Source organism: Lipomyces japonicus (genome assembly GCF_038497905.1).
Source record: "Lipomyces japonicus strain CBS 7319 unplaced genomic scaffold V1514scaffold_19, whole genome shotgun sequence".
Classification (NCBI taxonomy): Eukaryota; Fungi; Ascomycota; class Lipomycetes; order Lipomycetales; family Lipomycetaceae; genus Lipomyces; species Lipomyces japonicus.
Window position 1 is genome coordinate 151,538 of NW_027117831.1, and position 20,794 is coordinate 172,331.

At 39.9% G+C, this 20,794-nt stretch overlaps 9 protein-coding genes across 9 annotated transcripts; 4 read left to right on the plus strand and 5 right to left on the minus strand.

Moving 5' to 3' along the window:
• Nucleotides 1-189: 189 nt before the first annotated feature.
• On the plus strand, nucleotides 190-1,577 carry V1514DRAFT_306875 (uncharacterized protein). The gene is made up of 6 exons (XM_066925685.1): nucleotides 190-466; nucleotides 520-633; nucleotides 686-854; nucleotides 908-1,122; nucleotides 1,177-1,317; nucleotides 1,374-1,577. Exons 1-6 carry the CDS (start codon nucleotides 392-394, stop codon nucleotides 1,470-1,472), a joined length of 813 nt encoding a protein of 270 aa, XP_066783406.1. The 5' UTR covers nucleotides 190-391; the 3' UTR covers nucleotides 1,473-1,577.
• V1514DRAFT_367728 (uncharacterized protein) lies at nucleotides 1,457-4,332 on the minus strand. Its single transcript, XM_066929880.1, has 8 exons — nucleotides 3,778-4,332; nucleotides 3,619-3,729; nucleotides 3,163-3,567; nucleotides 3,023-3,109; nucleotides 2,716-2,973; nucleotides 2,566-2,661; nucleotides 1,835-2,514; nucleotides 1,457-1,779 (listed from the first exon to the last, which is right to left on the minus strand). The coding sequence occupies exons 1-8, from the start codon at nucleotides 4,273-4,275 to the stop codon at nucleotides 1,557-1,559; spliced, it is 2,358 nt and encodes a 785-aa protein (XP_066783407.1). The 5' UTR covers nucleotides 4,276-4,332; the 3' UTR covers nucleotides 1,457-1,556.
• Nucleotides 4,333-4,563: 231 nt separating this feature from the next.
• V1514DRAFT_367729 (V-type ATPase, V0 complex, 116kDa subunit family) lies at nucleotides 4,564-7,587 on the plus strand. The gene is made up of 4 exons (XM_066929881.1): nucleotides 4,564-4,649; nucleotides 4,702-4,802; nucleotides 4,871-5,185; nucleotides 5,237-7,587. Exons 1-4 carry the CDS (start codon nucleotides 4,628-4,630, stop codon nucleotides 7,280-7,282), a joined length of 2,484 nt encoding a protein of 827 aa, XP_066783408.1. The 5' UTR covers nucleotides 4,564-4,627; the 3' UTR covers nucleotides 7,283-7,587.
• Nucleotides 7,488-8,516, minus strand: V1514DRAFT_330916 (cell division control protein 31). The gene is made up of 5 exons (XM_066927587.1): nucleotides 8,279-8,516; nucleotides 8,177-8,230; nucleotides 7,999-8,113; nucleotides 7,852-7,939; nucleotides 7,488-7,784 (listed from the first exon to the last, which is right to left on the minus strand). The coding sequence occupies exons 1-5, from the start codon at nucleotides 8,432-8,434 to the stop codon at nucleotides 7,640-7,642; spliced, it is 558 nt and encodes a 185-aa protein (XP_066783409.1). The 5' UTR covers nucleotides 8,435-8,516; the 3' UTR covers nucleotides 7,488-7,639.
• A 122-nt stretch (nucleotides 8,517-8,638) lies between these two features.
• On the plus strand, nucleotides 8,639-14,620 carry V1514DRAFT_367731 (nuclear protein 96-domain-containing protein). The gene is made up of 5 exons (XM_066929882.1): nucleotides 8,639-8,915; nucleotides 8,972-9,064; nucleotides 9,117-12,613; nucleotides 12,679-13,989; nucleotides 14,062-14,620. Exons 1-5 carry the CDS (start codon nucleotides 8,762-8,764, stop codon nucleotides 14,479-14,481), a joined length of 5,475 nt encoding a protein of 1,824 aa, XP_066783410.1. The 5' UTR covers nucleotides 8,639-8,761; the 3' UTR covers nucleotides 14,482-14,620.
• V1514DRAFT_330919 (uncharacterized protein) lies at nucleotides 14,467-15,510 on the minus strand. Its single transcript, XM_066927588.1, has 6 exons — nucleotides 15,400-15,510; nucleotides 15,216-15,316; nucleotides 15,039-15,152; nucleotides 14,956-14,985; nucleotides 14,844-14,898; nucleotides 14,467-14,786 (listed from the first exon to the last, which is right to left on the minus strand). The coding sequence occupies exons 1-6, from the start codon at nucleotides 15,425-15,427 to the stop codon at nucleotides 14,641-14,643; spliced, it is 474 nt and encodes a 157-aa protein (XP_066783411.1). The 5' UTR covers nucleotides 15,428-15,510; the 3' UTR covers nucleotides 14,467-14,640.
• Nucleotides 15,511-15,686: 176 nt separating this feature from the next.
• Nucleotides 15,687-17,386, minus strand: V1514DRAFT_330922 (S-adenosyl-L-methionine-dependent methyltransferase). Its single transcript, XM_066927589.1, has 5 exons — nucleotides 17,241-17,386; nucleotides 17,024-17,183; nucleotides 16,271-16,967; nucleotides 16,016-16,221; nucleotides 15,687-15,959 (listed from the first exon to the last, which is right to left on the minus strand). Exons 1-5 carry the CDS (start codon nucleotides 17,355-17,357, stop codon nucleotides 15,814-15,816), a joined length of 1,326 nt encoding a protein of 441 aa, XP_066783412.1. The 5' UTR covers nucleotides 17,358-17,386; the 3' UTR covers nucleotides 15,687-15,813.
• A 71-nt stretch (nucleotides 17,387-17,457) lies between these two features.
• On the plus strand, nucleotides 17,458-18,381 carry V1514DRAFT_330924 (ankyrin repeat-containing domain protein). Its single transcript, XM_066927590.1, has one exon. It carries the CDS (start codon nucleotides 17,563-17,565, stop codon nucleotides 18,253-18,255), a length of 693 nt encoding a protein of 230 aa, XP_066783413.1. The 5' UTR covers nucleotides 17,458-17,562; the 3' UTR covers nucleotides 18,256-18,381.
• Nucleotides 18,305-20,751, minus strand: V1514DRAFT_330925 (natural resistance-associated macrophage protein-domain-containing protein). Its single transcript, XM_066927591.1, has 3 exons — nucleotides 20,050-20,751; nucleotides 18,648-20,001; nucleotides 18,305-18,591 (listed from the first exon to the last, which is right to left on the minus strand). Exons 1-3 carry the CDS (start codon nucleotides 20,558-20,560, stop codon nucleotides 18,555-18,557), a joined length of 1,902 nt encoding a protein of 633 aa, XP_066783414.1. The 5' UTR covers nucleotides 20,561-20,751; the 3' UTR covers nucleotides 18,305-18,554.
• Nucleotides 20,752-20,794: the final 43 nt, after the last annotated feature.

The following is a 20,794-nucleotide window of genomic DNA, read 5'->3' on the forward strand; positions in this document are numbered from 1 at the left end:
GAGTGATGGTAATCTTATATGATGGCATAAATTTAAAGAAAAAAAAGGCCAGTCAGGTATATGTTATATGAAATACAATCTGCGTAATCATATACCTGTCAAAACAATAAAATAACTGTGCGTGTGTTTAATCTCAAACCCTGGTAAAATTTAGATTCTCCGGATTATTTATGTACAAATTTGCATTTTGTAAGATTAAATTCCCTACTACATAAAATAAATTTTCAGGGGAAGGTTACCGGGCGACTTGCACAATGCCGCCGGTAGCAGTCAAAAAATATATTTGTTACTAAAACAACCAAGTAACGATAAGGACAAGTTTAATTTAGACAGAAAATCGCAAGTATCACTAGGTACATAGTCCTAAAAAAAGGGACGAATACGTGATACCATGGGAGCACAAACCAAAAGAAAAAACGACGGCGGTGATTCCAAGAGATCGAAAGACAGACAAAAAAAGATTAAGGTATTATTTTACAGATCAGATTAAATAAAAACAAAAATTTTAACAGTGATTAGTACTGGAAGACGGAATCTTCTACAATACATCCAGGAGTCTCAGGAATTTTTGTTACTTGCAATCGAAGATTCGAGCGAAAATGTCGATCGGAGATTATGGAAATATTTAATGAGGTATGCGCCAAGTTGGGCTTACTCGATAAACACAATAGACTAAATCCACTAGGTTGCTGAATCAGAGTATGATTTATCGAAATTCGATGCTGACAGCGAGTCTGACCCGGAGGATGAAGAAGATGTCGATATTGAGGCATCAATTGCGAAGGAACTTGATAGCATAAAGAAAAAGAAAGAGAGAAAATTATTTAAACCAATAAATATAGATTGCGAATGCGGTAGGCTTATTTTATAAGATTGCATTGCGTACGAGCTAACATGTAGTTAACAGTTCTCTTTATCAGAACCAAGAAGCCAATCGACCCTGTTCACATTGTCCACAAAGTGTGCGAAGATGCCATGAATTCCGGTATCAAAAACACAAGGCATACTTTACGACTTTCTCCAGTCACTTTCACTGCTTCTGCTAATGAAGAAGAATTCAAAAAGCTCGTGAGCAAAGTTCTTGAGCCTCATTTCCACCAGGAAGGTCAAGAACCACTCAAGGTATGCTATCCAATCATCTTGCAACTGTCTTTGAATAATATTGACGTTCAGTAGTTTGCTATTCGTCCAACCACAAGAAATCACACAACGTTTGACAGGGATTATCTTATCAGAACCATCGCCGAGGCAGTTGGACGTCCTCATAAGGTAGATCTGACAAACTATGATCGCCTAATCTTGGTTGAATGTTTTAAGGTAAGTTTTTTTTGTTGCTAATAGCTGCGCAATAAATTATAGCTAATAAAATCTAGAACATTGTTGGCATTAGCGTGGTGGAAGACTTTGAAAAGTTAAAAAGGTTCAACCTTCAACAAATATTTGAATCTACAGTTACGTCCAAAGAAGAATAAAATACATTAAATGTTCCTATTGCACAGAATTTAACAAAAAATTTAAACAACCCAAATAATACGCCTAATTAAAAAGTATGTAAACTATAGTAATCTAATTTCCGCCTTTTCAAGTTTTAATGATCTAAGCGATCGTGCTAGATCCATTTTTATCTCTTGCTGTACTGCCCAGTCACTTCTCAAATTTCGCATCCTTATTATTGCGATCACCATTAGACCGACACTTTTTAAATTTGGCCGCTTCTCGCGATATTCACGTTCTGGGTAGATACCCATATCTTGTAACATAAAAAGGTTTGCTTTATTACTATAGTTTTTTTTGACGTCAGCTTTAGGATATTATTAGATTTTTTGTTTCTTACCATGTCTCAAAAGAACTGATCTGCATTAGAAAGAATTGGTTTATGAATATAGAGTTTAACCGGAATTTTCGTTCACGTTCATTCTTAGCCCTTAGATACTTAATTTGCATTACAAGACCATTAAGTTCAGCTCGTCTTTGACTGTCTAACTGCTTCAGATCTTCATTTAATCGACTAACTTGATCTTGCCTTTCTTGTAAAGATGTGGCCTGTCTATCTCTCCATGACTTATCTGAATTATGCGATCGTAGTTGCTGTTCATAATTTACAATCTTATTCTTCATCTCTGCCTTTAAATCATTGAAATGCCTGTTCAAACTGTCTCGGTCCTCTGTTAAGCGGCGAATGATTGATTGCAATTTTCTCTCCTCAATTAAAGCATTCTCTCTTGCCATTTCAACAGCATTCTCAGAAACTGTGAGTTGTATTTTAAGTTGATGATGCTGCTTTCTTAAGTCATCCAGCAAACCAGCATTGTGGGTGCCATTTCTATCTGCGTAATCATGTAATAGTTGGTTCTCGTTTTTAATTTGGTTGATTGACTGCTTGAGCTCCTTAATGACTTTGCTTAGTTCCAAATTCTTTTCTGAAAAACTCTCTGCTTTCTGTTGAGCAACCTGCTTAAGCTTAGCTTCATCTTCAACTTGCCGCTTAAGCTCCACAATTTTCTCATCATTGTCCTAAAAGTTTATAAGCCAAAATTTGTTCTCAATAGTTTAAAAGAAACTTACGTTGTCAAAATCGTTTAGCTTGAGCTGATTTATTGTTAATCTCATGCCTTCGATTTCAATATCAGCCCTTTCTAACTCCTTATTTAATCTTAAAACCTAATATATTGTATTAGTGGCCTTATTTTGCATAAAAAAACCATAAGAAATTACCTCATCTGTACTACTGGCCACCTTATTTGCTTTTTCCAATTCAAGCTCCAAGGATTTATTTTTTTGCCGCAACGCAGATAATTCTTCTTTGGACTTCCGGTCAGGCGACTGCGACTGGTCCTTAATACTGCTGATAAGTTCATTAAAGTTTTTAGCTGCGTCTTCAGCCTTGTTATTAGCAATAGCAGTTTCTTTACGAGCTGCTTGTAATTCTTTGCGCAAAGTCTCCATTTCAGATTGCTGCTTTTTCTTATCTTCCTATAAACAAAGTTAATATTCATATTATTCTTTTATGATTTAAAAATACCTCGTCATTCTCCTCCTCCAAATACTCTAACGTTTCCCGGAGTTGAGCTATTTCAGTATCCGATTCCCGTATGGCAGAGTTAGCCTCCTATAGCTATTAGCTATTGCAAAAAAAAAAAAAACATCAATAAATTGACTCACATTCAATTTCTGTTCTTTACTATTTAGCTCTTCGTTGAGCTTTCCATTAGTTTCTTTTAGCTGGTCTAACTCTTCCTCTAACTGCTCAATCAAGATTTTAAGGGCATCCACTTCAGACTGATCCTTGTCTGATTCTTCATTTTGTGCCTTGTAATCATCCATTTGCTTAAGAAGAATTTTGATTTGTGAATTTGCATTCTCCAGCGCATTATTTGTAACTTGATTTTCTTGCGCCAATTCCTCAAGTCGATTCTTGTCCTCAGTTGTGAGCGAATTGGACTTCAGAAGACGTTGTTCAAGCTCTGCAGTTTCTTTTGCTACAAAAGCTTCCGACTCCTTAAGTTTTTTCTTTAGTAAGTGCAATTCCCTTCGCGTGGTTGTCTGTTCAACTTTCATCTCAGCATTCTGCTTACTTAAAGTTAGATAACTCATACAACAGGTTTTTTGGTACTATACCTCTTCCATAGCGACTTTATATGCCTCGGGAGTGTTCTTATTGACCTGTTGAGATAAGAAATATATTCGCAGCTTAAGCGCAAAGTTCTCTTTCTGAATTTCCTCAACCGCCTGTGACTGTTACAAATATTTTTCAATTATAAATCCACAATATCATACCTGTTCCTGTTGGCGAAGTGTTAATCCATTGTCATTACTTCCGCGTTGAGGTAGTGGTGTAGAGGAGTTGCTTTGAATTCCAGGTGACGGAAACGTAGCACGCGTCACATCCTCCATGCTAGCAGAAACGTCATACTCAGTTATATTAGGAAGACTAGGAGAACTAGGATTCTCCCTGGCGGATTCAAAATTGGGAGCTGGCGGCACATTGCGAGCTGCTCGTTGGGCGTTTCTCTTTACAGCACTCTGTAACATAGGAGTAAATTCATGAGACGCATTATTCACACGATTTGTCCTATCAGTCAAAACTTTTGAAGATGGTGTAGATTGAAACTGGCCCAATTGGGGCTTGCTATTGATTTGAACCTTCTTCTTTGCTCTTGTTAACGCGTCGGGGGCGACGAACGGTTGCTCCAGATTGTTTAAAAATGAGCAATTTTCAAAAACACCTAACCTGTCTTGCGTAGACTCGGTATTATCCAAACTGCCTGTAGACATACCTATCGAATATAAAAACAATGATGGACAAAAAATATGTGATTCAAGAAATAAGGCTGCAGATCCAGTTGATAAATTCATAAAAAGTAAATAAACAAACAAAGTCAGTAAGTAAGGGTGTTGTATCACACGCAGGGTAACCAAGGCGGCATGCTGCAAACAACGTGCCGTGCTGCAATGTACCGCAGCTCGGGTCTTATCAGCACGCCAAAAAATTGGCCAATGAATGGCGAGCGCACGCAAGGGCGAGTTTGCTGCGTTCCCTGTTTATATCCTCCTTGCCACTCAACACACTTCTCCTACATCGGAGGCCTTTTAATTTTCAGTCTTTCATCCTCATTTATTAGCAAAGATGGTGAAACAGGCATTTTTCCGTAAGTGAATTCAAACTTTTTGAGTATGACAATTGTTTTTAACACCAAACAGGCTCTGCGGATATGTCTCTGGTGCAGTTGTACATTGCGACTGAAGTTGGTCGTGAGGTCGTGGCTGCCCTAGGAGAACTTGGCTCGGTTCAATTTCGTGATGTATGTTTATTATTTCATTGCATATCATACCTAATGTCAAGCGGCTGAATTTTCTAACTGTGCTTTAGTTGAACGCAGATGTTAACTCTTTCCAACGCACGTTCGTTAAGGAAATTAGACGTCTCGACAATGTTGAGCGTCAACTTCGTTTCTTCAGTGCTCAAATTGAGAAAGTAGGCATTAAAGTGAAATCCATCCCTGGATACGCTAATGTTACTGCCGCTCCTCACGCTACTGAGATTGACCAGCTTTCTCTTCGCACGGATGACCTTGAAGAGCGTGTTAACCAGTTGCTTGAATCCAGCGAGCGTCTGTTGAAAAAGCAAGTCGAGCTTTTTGAACTTCGTCATGTGTTAGTTGAAGCAGGTGCATTTTTTGATAGGGTTTGTACCATGAATACTTTTTTCATCTGGTTTCATAATAACATATATTAGGCACATAACGTTCCGGAGGAACTTCGCGCGTCATTGGACAATGACGATGCTCCATTACTTAATAATGATGTTGAGCAGGGCGATACTAGCAATGGCACCGCATTTTCTGTCATGAACATTGGCTTTGTTGCTGGTGTTATCCCACGTGAGAAGTTAGGAACATTCGAGCGTATTTTGTGGCGTTCACTTAGGGGCAATCTTTTCCTCAATTCTACTGAAATCGAGGAAAATATTAAGGATCCCAAGACCAATGAAGCCGTTGAGAAGAACGTTTTCGTTGTTTTTGCTCATGGTGCCGGCATTCTTAACAAGATTCGCAAAATTGCCGAATCTCTTGATGCCGATTTGTACTCTGTTGATGAGGATGCCAATCTTCGTCGTGATCAAATCCGCGAGGTAAACAACTCCATTAATGATGTCGACGAGGTTGTGAATACCACTCAGTCTACCCTATACTCTGAGCTTCAATCCATTGCTGAGAATATTGCATCATGGATGGTTGTTGTCAAGAAAGAGAAAGCTATATATGCTGCGCTTAATTTGTTCAATTACGATCAAAGCCGCAAGTCTTTGATTGCTGAGGGCTGGTGCTCTACTGATGAATTGCCAATCATTAAGGAGACTCTTGCAGATGTTACTGAGAGGGCTGGTCTTCAAGTGCCTTCGATCTTGAATGAGCTTCAAACGACCAAAACTCCTCCAACTTTTTACCGAACCAATAAGTTTACCGAGTCTTTCCAGAACATCATTGACGCTTATGGTGTGTCTCAGTACCGGGAGGTTAACCCTGGTTTGCCTGCTATTATTACCTTCCCTTTCATGTTTGCTATTATGTTTGGTGACCTTGGACATGGTGCTATTATGTTTTTGGCCGGTCTTACTATGGTTCTGTATGAGAAGCGTCTTCTTCAGGTCAATCGCGATGAGATCTTTGACATGGCATTTACCGGAAGATACATTATTTTGCTTATGGGTGCCTTTTCCATGTACACTGGTGTGATCTATAATGACATCTTCTCGAAGTCTATGACTATTTTTACTCCGGGATGGGAATGGCCTTACACTTGGAATGAAGGTGATCTTATTGCGGCCAACTCCACTGGTGTTTATCCTTTTGGTATTGATCCTACTTGGCACGGAGCTGACAACAGTCTCATTTTTAACAACTCTTATAAGATGAAATTGTCTATTGTCATGGGATTTGTGCACATGCTGTACTCCCTTTTCTTCTCTTTGGTTAACTACCGATTTTACAAGTCCAAGATTGATATTTGGGGTAACTTTGTCCCTGGATTTTTGTTTTTGGTTTCTATTTTTGGATACTTGTCTTTTATCATCGTTTTTAAGTGGTGCGTGGACTGGTACGCAATTGGAAAGCCTGCTCCAGGATTGCTTAATACGCTCATCAACATGTTTTTGTCGCCTGGTAATGTTGAGGAGCTTCTTTTCGACGGACAACCAACTCTTCAAGTCGCTCTTGTACTTCTTGCTGTTGCATGTGTGCCATGGCTTCTTTTGCTTAAGCCTCTTTACCTGCGATGGGAAAACAATCGTGCAAAGAAGGCTGGATATGAGAATCTTTCTCAGCAGGAAGTTACTCGCCTTTCGCTTGATGCCGACGAGAGTGGTGCTGTTGGTGTTCAGGAGATGCATGAGGAGCATGAATTTGAATTTGGTGATGTTATGATTCATCAAGTTATTCATACTATTGAATTTTGCTTGAATTGTGTTTCTCATACTGCTTCGTACCTTCGTCTGTGGGCTCTGTCTCTTGCTCATGCTCAGCTTTCGTCTGTTTTATGGAATATGACTTTTGAGCGTGCGTTTAAGATGGAAGGTGGACTTGGTGTTATTATGTCTTTTGTTCTTTTTGGAGCATGGTTTTTGTTGACCATTGCAGTCCTTGTTATTATGGAAGGTACCTCTGCTATGTTGCACTCTCTTCGTCTCCATTGGGTCGAAGCTATGTCTAAGCATTTCATTGGTGATGGTGTTGCTTTCCAGCCATTTTACTTTAAGACAGTCTTGGAAGAACCTGCTCAGTAAGCATTTTTTTTTGGGTTCGGTTTATTGGCAGATAGAAAATTTTGCGTTGGGGTTTCATTTTATTTTTTTCATTTTGGGGATATATTTTATGCTTTTTACAGAGATATTTTTTTTTTAGATTTTTTTCACAATAGAGGAGGTTTGATGTTGGACTTTATATAGACATAATCCGCCAGCTAATTATGGGGAACTATAATGAGCAAGGTTTGCTCTGATCAGTAACTACTTAATTAAAATAAATCTAATGATACAAACACCGTCCCAAACGTAACTAATCATACTTTACAAATAAAAATAAATAATCTGAATACAATATACATTTTTTAATTCATCTTCTTTGATGCTCCAATTCCATAGTTAATGATCGTTACAAATGGCGATGAATTCATCTAGATTTATCTCCCCGTCTCCATCAAGATCAAATTCGTCGATCATCGCTTGTAGCTCATCTTCTTCAAGATTTTCATTGAGCTCTTTTGCAATCTTTCGCAAATTTCGAAGACTAATATTTATTAGTAACATAAAGGTTATTAGCATGCATCAAGCAAAGAAATCGATGTCATATGTACCTTATCTTGCCGGTTTGATCTTCGTCAAAAAGAGTAAAAGCACGTTTGATCTCTTCAAGAGGATCTCGATCCAAAACTTTTTCGGTCACTAAATACTATGAGTAATCATGTATGATTTTCTTTTCTCAAAATTAAGAGACTACATACTGACTCGAAGAAAGGCATCGTATGTAATATATCCTGGATTCGATCTTTCGTTTTCTCTGAGTATTTCTAAAACCTCTGATTTCTTTGATTCAAACCCCAGTGCTCTCATAGAAACCTAATTTAAATAATTCACGTTTAAAATCAAACCTCAAACACAATGAGCTCGAAGTGATACTACCTTCAATTCATGGTAATCAATCTTGCCATCATTATCCATGTCGAATAACCTAAACTATTTCGATTAACACATCAAAACAATCATATACAAAATGATACTTACAGCTTCGTCTATCTCATGCTTTTGTTCCTCTGTTAGCTCTTTCCTAGGCCTGGCTGTTGTAGTTGCTCGGTTTGGTGGAATGGGCGACAGATTACGCCTTCGTCCCGAAAATTTACTTCCAACCTGATGACCCAGAGCAGCTGAAGAAGAGTACATCCTTCATATATCTTGATTACAAGCACGTAAACTCACGATACTATAATTGACGTAAATATATAGAGAAGTGTTTTGGGGGGGCATGCTGAGCGCGTCGACGCGTTCCTTACAGAGTGCATAAATATATCGCGTTTGTTCAAATATGCAGAAAAGTGCTGGGCACTCAGTTCTGCGCTCACGGTAAACAAAATCCTTCAAACAATCGAGACCATACATAATTTGTCTTATTTATTTCTGCTTTCATTAAGTTACAAAATTTTTTGAAATAGCCTAGGCTTTCATTTGTATTTCCATTAAGTATTCACTTTTGATTTCTGAATATTAAATATGTTTGGCCAATCAAGTGGTACTGGATCTGCGTTTGGTGGCTTTGGCTCCAATAACACTAATAATTCCAATCAAACTGGATCATTATTCGGTGCGAATAACAACAATTCTACTCCTGCTTTTGGATCAACCAATACAAACACGAATACTTCTGGTATGGCTTTTTTTTCCGCTACTGCTATGAATTAATTGCTAACACGACCGATTTAGCATTCGGTCAACCACAAAGTGGATTTGGTACAAACAATACTGCGTCTGGTACTGGAATATTTGGCCAAAATAGTAACCAATCTTCTGGATTTAGTACGTATAAATGACTTGTTGAAAGTTTTATTTTAGTCTAATTTTATTTTAGGCGGGTTTGGCAATGCATCGCGTCCGTCATTTGGTTCATCATCTACTGGTTTTGGTGGTACTAGCACTGGTGGTGGCGGATTGTTTGGCAATACTCAAACCAGTACGGCTCAGAATTCTACTTCTCCTTTTGGAGGAGGAGGAGGGTTTGGTTCGTCCACTACAAATACTGCAAATGCTACCTCGACAAGTCCGTTTGGTCAAAACACTACAGGCGGTGGCTTGTTTGGCTCATCCACTGCAAATAAACCTGCAGCAGGGTTTGGTGGTTTCAATTCTACATCTTCCACTGGACAAGCAGGCTTTGGATCTGCATTTGGAGGTGCAGCAGTGGCAAATACAAATCGAGGGACAACAACTCCGTTTGATCCCTTGCGTGAAAAAGAAGCATCGAGCAACACTACCAATGTATTTCAGAGTATAACATGCATGCCAGCATACCAGCAATATTCTTTTGAGGAGCTGCGCGAACAGGACTATGCACAGGGTAGAAGGTATGGAAACTCGACTGGAACTGGCGCATTTGGCAAATCCACGGGATTTGGTTCTGGAACATTTGGGCAACCTAGCGCATTTGGACAGACGAACAATACAAACACTGCTAGTACTGGACTGTTTGGAGGCAACACGAACAGTCAACCTTCTGCGTTTGGAGGCAGCAACGCATTTGGTTCTAACACCAACACTAACACCAACAATAGTACTGGTGGCCTTTTTGGTCAGAAGCCAGCAACTGGTGGTTTATTTGGTTCGACGAATACTGCAGGGACCGGTTTATTTGGCAACACAAGTGCCAACAGCAACACTGCCACCGGTGGTTTTGGTTCGGGTTCCACAGCTACACCATTTGAACAATCAAACACAACCAATGCATTTGGCAGCTCTAGTAATGCATTTGGTCAGACCAACCAAGCAAAATCTCCGTTTGGTGGGGCAGCTTCTACTTCGGGTGGCTTTAATTGGGGAGGTAATACTAATGCCACTACTCCTAATAACGCTGCGACTCCTACGTTTGGACAGACAAACACTACCACGTCTCCATTTGGCCAGAGTAACACTGCAACAGGAGGTGGGCTTTTTGGTTCTACTAATGCAAACTCTACTTCTCCCTTTGGACAAACCAACAATACATCCACTCAAGCATTTGGGTTCGGCACCAACAATAATGCTTCGACGACTCAGGCTCCAGGGTTTGGCGGATTTGGTTCAACTGCGGCGCAGAGTAAGCCTGCATTTGGAACTGGATTCGGAACAACAAACCAAACAGCCAATACTACGTCTTTATTTGGTCAAGCCAATAATAACCCTCAGCAACCTCAGCAGCAACAACAGCAGGCCAAGCCTTTATCATTTGGTGGTTTTGGACAATCAAATACTACGCAGCCTTCGACCGGTGGTTTGTTTGGCGGCGGTGCTGCACCTGCAACTCAACAAGGTACTTCCCTTTTTGGAACCACGAACAATACGGCTAATACAGCCAATACGGGGTTGTTTGGAAATACTAGTACAGCTCAGAATAATAATGTTACGGGCGGTCTCTTTGGCGCCAAACCACAAACCAGTCTCTTTGGAAATAACCAGCAACAGACTAACACGGGAGCTTCTTTGTTAGGCAACAATAACACAACCAATTTTGGAGCTCCGAGTGGGTCTTCACTCTTTGGTGCGAACAATCAACAACCAGGAAACTCATTATTTGGGAATAATCAAGGTAGTATTTTGGGTAACCAGCAAAACCAATTACAAGCTTCGATTGATCAGAGTCCGTTTGGCTCTAATCCGTTGTTCAATATTCAGGGACAAGCAATCTCGGCAACGCCTGGTCCAATCGCAACGCCTATTTCTAGTTCTGCACAGAAGAAGAAACCTGCACTTATTCCTAATTATAAGTTGTCTCCTCGCCCGCCTAGTAGTCCTCGATTAAGGACTTCTGCCCAGCATACTTCTAATTCGTTTGGCGTCTCTGGGAATGGTGCTTCTCAAACGATTAGCTCTAGCCGCAGTATGTTATTTGATGGATTGGCAGATAAAGCAATTCTGTCATCTGAAGCATTTAGTCCACGAAATGATATTCGAAAGTTAGTGATTGATAGAAAGGTGACCGAGGCAGACCTTCTATCTGGTGGAAGTGAAATCGGCAAAATACGCGATACTCCTAAAGAACTAGAAAAGAAGGTTACGTTCCCAGATATGAAGGAACTTAATGATCGAGAATCGTTGTTTAAGCCTACCGTCTCATCTAGTGTCAACAATCAGCTGGATGGGGTCTTGGCTCCTCAATCAGATAAACCAGACAAAGTCAATCAGCCATCAGTTGAAGCTCCGAAAAAAGTTAGTACATTAGAGAGTAAGCCAGTGCCTATAATCCCATCAGTGTCTCAGTCTCTGAATTCATCTACTGGCGCGGGTAAGGTAGATGGTGGAGGATATTGGACTTCCCCTAGTTTGACAGCACTGAGCAATATGTCATTGAAGGAGCTTGAATCGGTTTCGAATTTAAAGGTGGGCAGAAAAGGCTATGGAGAAGTTTCATTTAACGAGCTAGTCGACTTATCGACTTTTGCATCACCCAGTGAAGTTCCTGGTCAAATTGTCATTTTTGGGTCTAAAACATGTACTGTTTACCCAGATGATTCTGTTAAGCCAGTACAAGGAAAGGGTCTTAACGTTCCAGCCACTATTACTCTGGAGAAGTGCTATCCGTTTGACAAGGAGACAAGACGATCTATCGTTGATCCTGATCATCCCTCTGTGCCACGCCATATTGAGCGTCTGCAGCGTATGAAAGATACAGAATTTGTTACTTACATTGTAGATTCTGGCACATGGGTATTCAAGGTCAAGCACTTTAGTATTTGGGGCTTGTTAAACGAAGAAGATGAGTATGATAGCAGCTCTGAACCGGTTAAGGTTAAGACGGAAGTTGTTGATTATTCTGAGCCAATGTCCGTTGTAAAGCCGTCACCTTATCCCGTGCGAGAAATTTCGAGTAACGATCTATATAACTCTGTAAATCCTCAGTCAAAATTTCCTGGTGCATGGGATCAAAATGGGTTTCGTCCGGAGGATACGCCTCTTCTTCATAAGTTCAAAGGGTTTTCTGGACAAGATTCTAGCAAACTGAACATTAATTCTATTAATTCTAATGTTACAGGAACTTATGATGAGGAGGAAATTGTTTCGGATAAAGAGGAACACCGCGAGATCGAAGTTTCTGACGTTGATGAAGATGTGGTTCTTGAAAAATATGACACAACTCAGGAATTGGTTACTGTTGATCAGCTTGATTATGATTTAGAACCATCGGAACTTGGCGTTCCCATTGGAAATGATTGGATTGAACAAGCTGAATTTACAAAAAATCCTTCAAGCTTGTGGTCTCGCATTGATCAAGAGCTAAAAAATAAGGAGCTGGATGTGAGCAAGTCCAAGAAGTTAGATGAATACAAGTTCACTTTTGCTGATTTGGACGCGGAACTATTTGGAGGTGACAGATTTGTAAGTTAAAGTCATGTCAATATTTTTCAAGTAATATTAATCTATTTATGATTTTGTTCGTATAGTTTACCGGTAATGAAGATGGCAGGAATGCTACTGTAGCGCCAAGAGCAGGTGTTTCACCAAAATTTTCTTTTGATGGCAAGCTTTATACCGTTGTGGACAAAAATCTGAAAGTTCGATCTTTATCAGAGTTTATATCTGTGACTTTGTCGGAGCTTGAATTTTTGGATTTTTATCTCGCGAAGTCATCTTTTTCAGTAAGAGATAATGGACTGCCTATCTTTTTTTCCTCGAATTTGACAGCGGATTCAGTTTTAAAATTTTATTCTAGCGTCTCCACAACAGATTCGGCGATAATAAATATTTGGAAGCTTGCGAATATTTTATTTGATGATCTTGAGCTTGGTCAGAAATTGTTTAATCGGCAGGCTGACGAAGGCTTGATTGCTCAACAGGTCCGCAAACAGAATTTGAGCACGTTTTTTGAGAAACTTGTTGAGGACTCAGTTTCTACGGATTTGTTGTCCGCCTCACCAGAAGAATCTGTTTTTGTTTTACTTTCTGGTCATCAGATTGAGCAGGCGTGTTTACAAGCTGTAACTAATAACAGTCTTCATCTTGCCACGCTGATTCCTCTTATTGATGGCGATAATGACTTCCGGCAAGATGTTAAGAAACAGCTTAGCGACTGGTCTGAAAAGCAAGTAATGTCTGAAATTCCAGTCTCAGTAAGAAAGGTGTACGAATTATTATCTGGAAATACGAATTTGTCGACCGGATCCAAAAGTTCTTTTGCCGAGGACCACGTGTCCAACTTTTGTGTTTCTAGAGGTCTTGACTGGAAACGCGCTTTTGGTTTGAGACTTTGGTATGAAACGTTTGTCGAAGACTCTATCGCGGATGCTGTTCATTTATATGAGCAAGCATATCAACAATTTGATGAAGTTGCGTTTCCAGCCTTGAAGAATACCAATAATAAGGATATCTTGTTTGAGCTTTTACGACTCTACGCAGACGTAAACTATCCGATTGAAGCAGCGATACTGCCATCAAATATTACGAGTAACTCACTTTCGTTTGGGGTGTCATGGCAGCTATTTGGAGTTTTGTTTAGATCTAAACTTATACGTGAAGATACCGAACAAAATATAGTAACTGGTGATAAGCTATGCATTGACTTTGCATCGCAATTGGAAGGCGCTGGGTATTGGGAGAAAGCAGTGTTTGTTTTACTAAATATGACGGACGATAAAGCGTGTGAGGCCATTGTGATTGATATCATCAATCGTCATGTGCCTGATCTCAACCACGATATTGAGTTGTTTTTGTTGAATGATTTGCATGTACCAAAAAAGATTATCTTGCGTGCTAAGGTTTGTATATTTTAAAAGCTGATTGTTTACTTTGGTATCTAACCTTTTTTTTTTTTTTTTTTTTTTGGTTAGGCATTGTACTCTCGCGAGAAACATGAGTCTATTTGGGAAGTTGATTTTCTTTTGGAAGCTCAAGATTGGAACGAGGCACATAATGTTATCATGAGATCAGTCGGTCCAGAAGCTACTATTTCCGAAACTTTGGATGAGCTCTTGGTACGCTTATCCCGATTCGAGGACATTAGTGGAATTTCCAAATGGAATGTTGGTGGTCAGATATTTCTTGATTACATCAACCTTATCAAAACTCGCAATGGTCAAGATATTAATGAATGGTGGCCCAAGAACGTAAAGGGGATTTCCGCCATTGGTAATAGCGTAAGCGATTCAAGACGACGGTTGCAGAATAATCTTCACTCGGTTGATGTCAAGAACTTGGGTTTTGTGAGCAAAGTGGCCTTCGATATTATAAAAGATGTGATGATCGAGTGATTTTCAATATGGCAGTACATAGTCATTTGTTTTCATACAATTTTTTTAGTGTTTATTTAACTTTGTTTTTTCTTTCTTTTTTTTTTTTTCATCTCGTTTAATCATTATTATCATTAGCATATATTGTCCAAAACAGTGCAATTTAAATTTTTAACATTACTATGATACCGGATGAGCAGGTTCTGGTTCATTCGCGAGTGGTGTAGGGTCTAAATTTGACAACTCAGAACTTTCAGCGGCTTCGAGATCAGTTTCCTGAGAGTGAAGCGCAAAATATTTTGTTGCTCGTTTACGATCAAGCAATCCTAAGGTACACGGTTATAAGCAACAATGATTAAAACCCCGGTTGAGTTACAACTTACTCTTGTGATACCAAGTTGAAATTAACAACGCAGCCGTACTGCCCGCAATGTTCGCCTTTTTTTTCCAACAGTCAGATTGAAAGCCATTTCAGGTATCCGATTTAATACATACAATTATGTCATAGACGTCAAATATTCGACTCTTGATGCATATTAGCAACACCATGCAACATGACTACATGGTAGATACTTTACCGGAACAAACGATTGAACAAATTCAGATCCGATTCCGCCAAAAAGAATACAAACCACGACGGTTGCATTAATAAGCCTTCGCCTGGTTGTATCTACTACCCAGTAAAACACCGTCTGAACGCACACCGTTAACAGAAGAACTGACAAGACAAATTTGAGCAAAACAAATATACTAACAGTTATTATGAAAAATACCACGAAATGTAATAGTTTATCATTTGGAAGCTGCAACGGAGCGAATCCAAGGTACGCAGTTCCAAACAAGAGTAATATCAAGGCTAATTTTTATTTTTTAAAATGCAGAAATCAATAACATCGATCCAAAACACTAGTCTCACACAAAAAAAAAACCACCACTCACCCGCTGCAAACGGCTTTCGTATTATCATTGTAATAAAATTTGAATAAACCAGCTTATAGTGGTTCAGCTCTGAACGGCCAAATCGCAATCGTGATCGATTAATTGACCGCGCCCGGTACTTTCCCGAAATGAGAACTCAAACTGCCAACCCGGTGACGTGGGACCCTTGCCCAGGTTCTATTACTTTGTAATAACTTCTAAACTCATTCAGTAAAAGAATCAAATGGAAGCCGATTCTTGATTTAGGCCTTCAATCGAGAGAGATATTGAAATTTTATGTTTTTCAAAACCTTGAAAAATTGAGCCAGTCAGCCCACATACTCATATTTATTTTACATAACAGGGTTTCAAGCCACAGATAATGCAGCTTTTATACTATGTACAATTTAACGGCACCCTGCATGGAGTCGCCTGCTAGGAATCATCTTTAGATGTCAAATGAAATCCCCTAAAGTATTTATCCCTGAATTGTTCCCGATAGATGCGCCGGTCTTTAAATGCTAAATTTGCACCATCAGTTGTTCGTGGTCGCCTGACATACACGAGGAGAACTCTCGACCCTAAACATAAGTTAGAAATGCAAGACGCTATGTATGAAGTATATACGTCAACATACATTTATTGAATTCTTGTACACAAGTAGAGATAAGCTCCAGTTCTGGATGCTGCGGGATCATTCTCTCTCCATAATCTTCATTAGCCGTAGGCATCCAACAACATAGTCGTCCGTTGTCAATTAAATGTACAGATGCAAAATCTAAAAGATCATCTAGCAAAGCATCAAAATGATAGGGTTTTTTTGGTGGGATATAGTCCGGTCGTCTTGCATCGTTAGCTATAACCGTCATTCAATTTAGCAATTTGCACTTACAAGTGAGAGAGATCACCATTCTCAAGCTTTGTCGGCAGCTTATCGGCATACCTCTCAGGGTTCTTTGATCCTAAAACCTTTAGTCCTTCTCTGACACCGTATGGTGGATCACATATGATTGCATCTAACTTGAACTTTGGCCGTATTGGGTTATGTGTAAAATCGCCAACAAATACATCCAAAAAAAAATCTGTAAGACCGTATTGTTTATAGTTGGTAGTTATACTATGTTTCTTTTTCCCCCTGATCTGGCGACCATCAATATCAGAACCTATAGCCAACGCTCCAAAGTGGGATGCCGCTACCAAAAAACTGCCGGTACCGGCAAAAGGATCGTATATTATTTTTCCGGGAGCTGCAAGACCAATGTTGGATGAAATCAAGGCAAGTTCAGCATCAAATGAAGTTGTTCCGATATATTTCCGTTTCTTGAGATCGTATTTATCAATAATGTCTCTCTGACTATTTGCAATAAATCTACCTAAATACACAGCTTCGAGCTCTCTGTCGCTCTTTAGTTGAACATGTGGATTGTTGTATAATTCAATCACAGCAAAAGTCTCATCAGGTTTCTTCATTCGAATTGGTCCTGTCAGATCCATATATCCAAATGACTCCATAATATCTCGTTGTTCTGATGTGCTCCTTGATTTTTGAAAACTTATAATGTCGAATTTAAATGAAACATTTTTATATGCTATTTTAATTAGAAATCACCATGTTCTGATGAGAATGTTTATAAAAAATACGCACGCGCAGATTTCGAGGCAGGGAATTTTCTGACATGCTCATGAAGCTCATCCCACGTTTGGCCAAACCCCCATAGCTCATATATGCCCCTAGCCAAAATAGATCTTTTAATTAACAACCGAGCCTGCTCCTCGTTTTCCAGATCAACCACGAGAACAGGTTTCTGCATCAATCACTGATTAGAAAGGCCAACCGTATTAAGAACTTTTTTTCAGCAAACCTTCTCATCATGACCAGACAGGTCTACTTTTAACCCTTCTAGCTCGGCCAAAGCCTCTAGTTCGGGTTTTCTAAACGTCTCATGTGCCTGTGCCAAAAGTACTATGTATTTTGGCATTTTTCTTTAAACGTCAATTATCAATATTGTGAACGCATACAATTTAATTATTTTATTTTTTTGGAATTATCGAAAATTTCGCATCAAAGTCGTGCGGCTCAAAAACTTTCATCTGCAATTCAAAACAAAATAAGTCAATTTACTAATGGACTTGTTAAAGATAAATAGTCAGTACTAGGACGGAACCCACGGAGCTCAAAATAAAATGGCAACGCCAAATATTTGGACAGCTGCATCAGATAACAATCGAGCAGTGGTGGAGTCGTACATATCATCAGGCAAACATACTCCGAATGATCGCGATGCCAGTGGCTACACTCCATTGCATGCTGCGGCTTCATACTCCCACGTCGACTTGCTGCGATATCTAGTGAGTAACGGTGGCGAGATTAATCTCACAGACGAAGACGGTGAAACTCCATTATTTGTGGTTGAAACAGCTGCTACGGCGAAGGTTTTGGTTGAGGAATTAAAAGCTGACTGGAGGGTTCGAAACGTAGAAGGTTTCACAGCGCTCGAGAAATTTGAAAAAGAAATTGAGGAAGATGGTGAACAGCTAGAAGAGGTCGTTGAATACCTGAAGACATTAGAATCACAGGTTTCAACAGATGATATTTCTAAATTACAAGACGAACTCAATGACGTGGCAGCAAAAAAAGGTACAGAAGTCCGATACACTTACGAGCCAGTGGCTGAACTGGGCGAGAACGATCTTGACCCGGTTATAGCTGAGCGTCGCAAACGCATCGAAGAACTTTTAAAATCAGAAAATCCAGAAGAGGGCATTAGGAATTTGGTCGAGGAAGCAGTTAGACTGCAATTGTCGGAAAATACAGACGAAGGCGACGACGTGCCAAAGGAACGGGAGAGCAGGCGGCGCCGACTTGACACAGATTAAATATTTGACATCATAAATTAATACCGACGAAAAGTTGAAATTACTGTACTGTAAAAGAGGATTATACAGATATAAGCCTGTTCTATATTATGGTACTTTAATCATAAATTAATTGGAAAAAAAAAATTGCAAAATACGCATATCAATCTGAAACTCATTGAAAGTTCAATAAAACCAAGTAACTTATATTAAAAACTCCATTGACCGCATAACGTAAACCATTCAGATGCTTTTTTTTTTAGCCAACAAACAATCGCTCAATTTGCGACGTGTAGCAATAAATATATTCCGGATTCTTTTTACGTCTTACCCATTCCCAATAGAACGATAAGATATCTGCAATGCAAATATTAGTACGAGCTAGAAATAAACAAAAGCCAGGTTCAACTTACACATTAAGTCCTGATATAAATAGCCAAATTAACACACCGGTAACAGTAACCACGATATTATTACTTAAATCCACATATTCCATATCTCTTCTTCCTAGTTCGAATGAAACGCGGTCGTCATCAACTTCGGTATTATCTGGAAAAGCTGTTTCAGGTGTAACTAAGAGTGGCACCATCATAAACTTCTTGCGACAAGTGAAGTATATTAAAGGAGCAGAAACGAATGGTAGAAGAATTGACAGAATGACTTGAGATAAATTCAAAACTTCTGACAATCCTGAACGACCAACACAACCAGCAACGACAATACAAGGCAAAATAGCAACTCCACGAGTAATAAGACGACGGAGCCAAGGACGCATGGTCCAATGGAGAAAGCCTTCAGAAACCATCTGTCCAGCCAAGGTACAAACAATACCCGCAGATTGACCAGAAAATAAGAGTGCCAGAGCAAACACAGTACCTGCCACCGGAGAAAGCTGTTCAGACAACATGTCATGAATGGAAAAAAGATCTGCGTCGGCAGCTCCTGGTGTGTCTGATAGAGTTGCACCAGCAACAACCAAGATAGCAGAATTAACAAATAACGCAAATGTAAACAGAGAGATAGCTAGTTCAACAATGGAAAACGTCAGAGCATGACGAATGGCAGCTAAGGATGGCCGATACTTTAGATCATCTAAAGAATCATTGGGATCGACTGCGAAGTTACCAGCCTTTTCGTCATACTCACGGAGACGAGGCTGAACAAGGCCCGAACCAAGATAGAGACTATGAGGCATAACCGTAGCTCCAAGAATGCCGCATGAAAGGTAGAGACCTTCGGATTCAACCACATATTTTGAGGGCAGATATCCACGTAGTACTTCACCCGCAGATGTTCCACTTATACTACCAAGCTCAACACAAAAGCATATAACGACTGCAAGGACAAGTGTCGCTACCGCATACTCAAACCAGCGAACACCTTTTAGAGACCCATTTGGGCGATAAGCGAAGAGCACAATAAGGACATCAACAATGGTGATTGCCACGCCGGCAACAAGAGGTATGTGAAACAAAATATTTAATGAGATAGCAGTACCAATTACTTCGGCAAGGTCCGTAGCAACAATGGCAACTTCGGCGAGAACATATAGAATAATGCAAAGCCAGCGAGGGAAATGTTCACGACAATTTTGAGCAAGGTCTAGACCAGTCACGCTGCCTAATTTTGCACACAATGACTGAAGAAAAATGGCAAATATGTTTGAAAGTAAAACCACAAACAGGAGCCTGAAACGAAACTGTGCACCGGCTGCAACATCAGTAGAATAGTTACCGGGATCAATATAAGCCACGGAAATCATAAATCCTGAAAATTTAGTACAACGAAGTTAAATAACAAATTTATTTCTCATACCTGGACCAATAAAGCGAGAATATTTTTTTAAAACGTCTATAACAGTACTAAAAATTCTTCGTTGGCTCTGGCCTGAACGATTAGGGTATCCTCCTGCGGAATAAGAATCTGAAAAGGAAGTAGGATTACGAATGCTAGAAACATATCGCTCCCTAGTAGTCACTGACCCTACAGGTCCCTTGCTGAAATCAGAAAGCTCGTATTCCAAAACACCATTTTTTGATCCTTGCCGAGCACGCCACGATGAGCCGGAATTTCTTCCAACTCCATGGCGTCTTGAAGCGCCGCTGGTAGGCACCTCGTCAATGTCAACCGACGAGCTTGGAGGACTAGATTCAACAGCTGATATATTATCTGCCGATAAAAAGTCAATATCTGGATTCATTCTGATTTCGCGGTCTTCAAAACTATTGGAGGTCCGATTAGTCGTCAATTCGTTGTCGTAAACCGGAGGGTTTTGATTGAATGCGGGATTTCCAAAGGGCTCCGGATCTCTAGTAGGACAGTTCATAATAAGAGAAACCTTTCTTTTGTAACAGGACGGTGGTGATATAAGCCACCTATGGACGAGTGGTCTTGTATTTATTCCTACGCCAAAGTGATGAAGCAGAACCGTCGTGTTGACGACCCACGATTGCGAATCGCAAGCAGACAGCCATCCGCGAAAACGACTAACCTTAAATGGACGCAGCACAACCCGGGGGGAAGGGGGGGGGGGCACGAGCGATTAAAGGTGACACTCTAT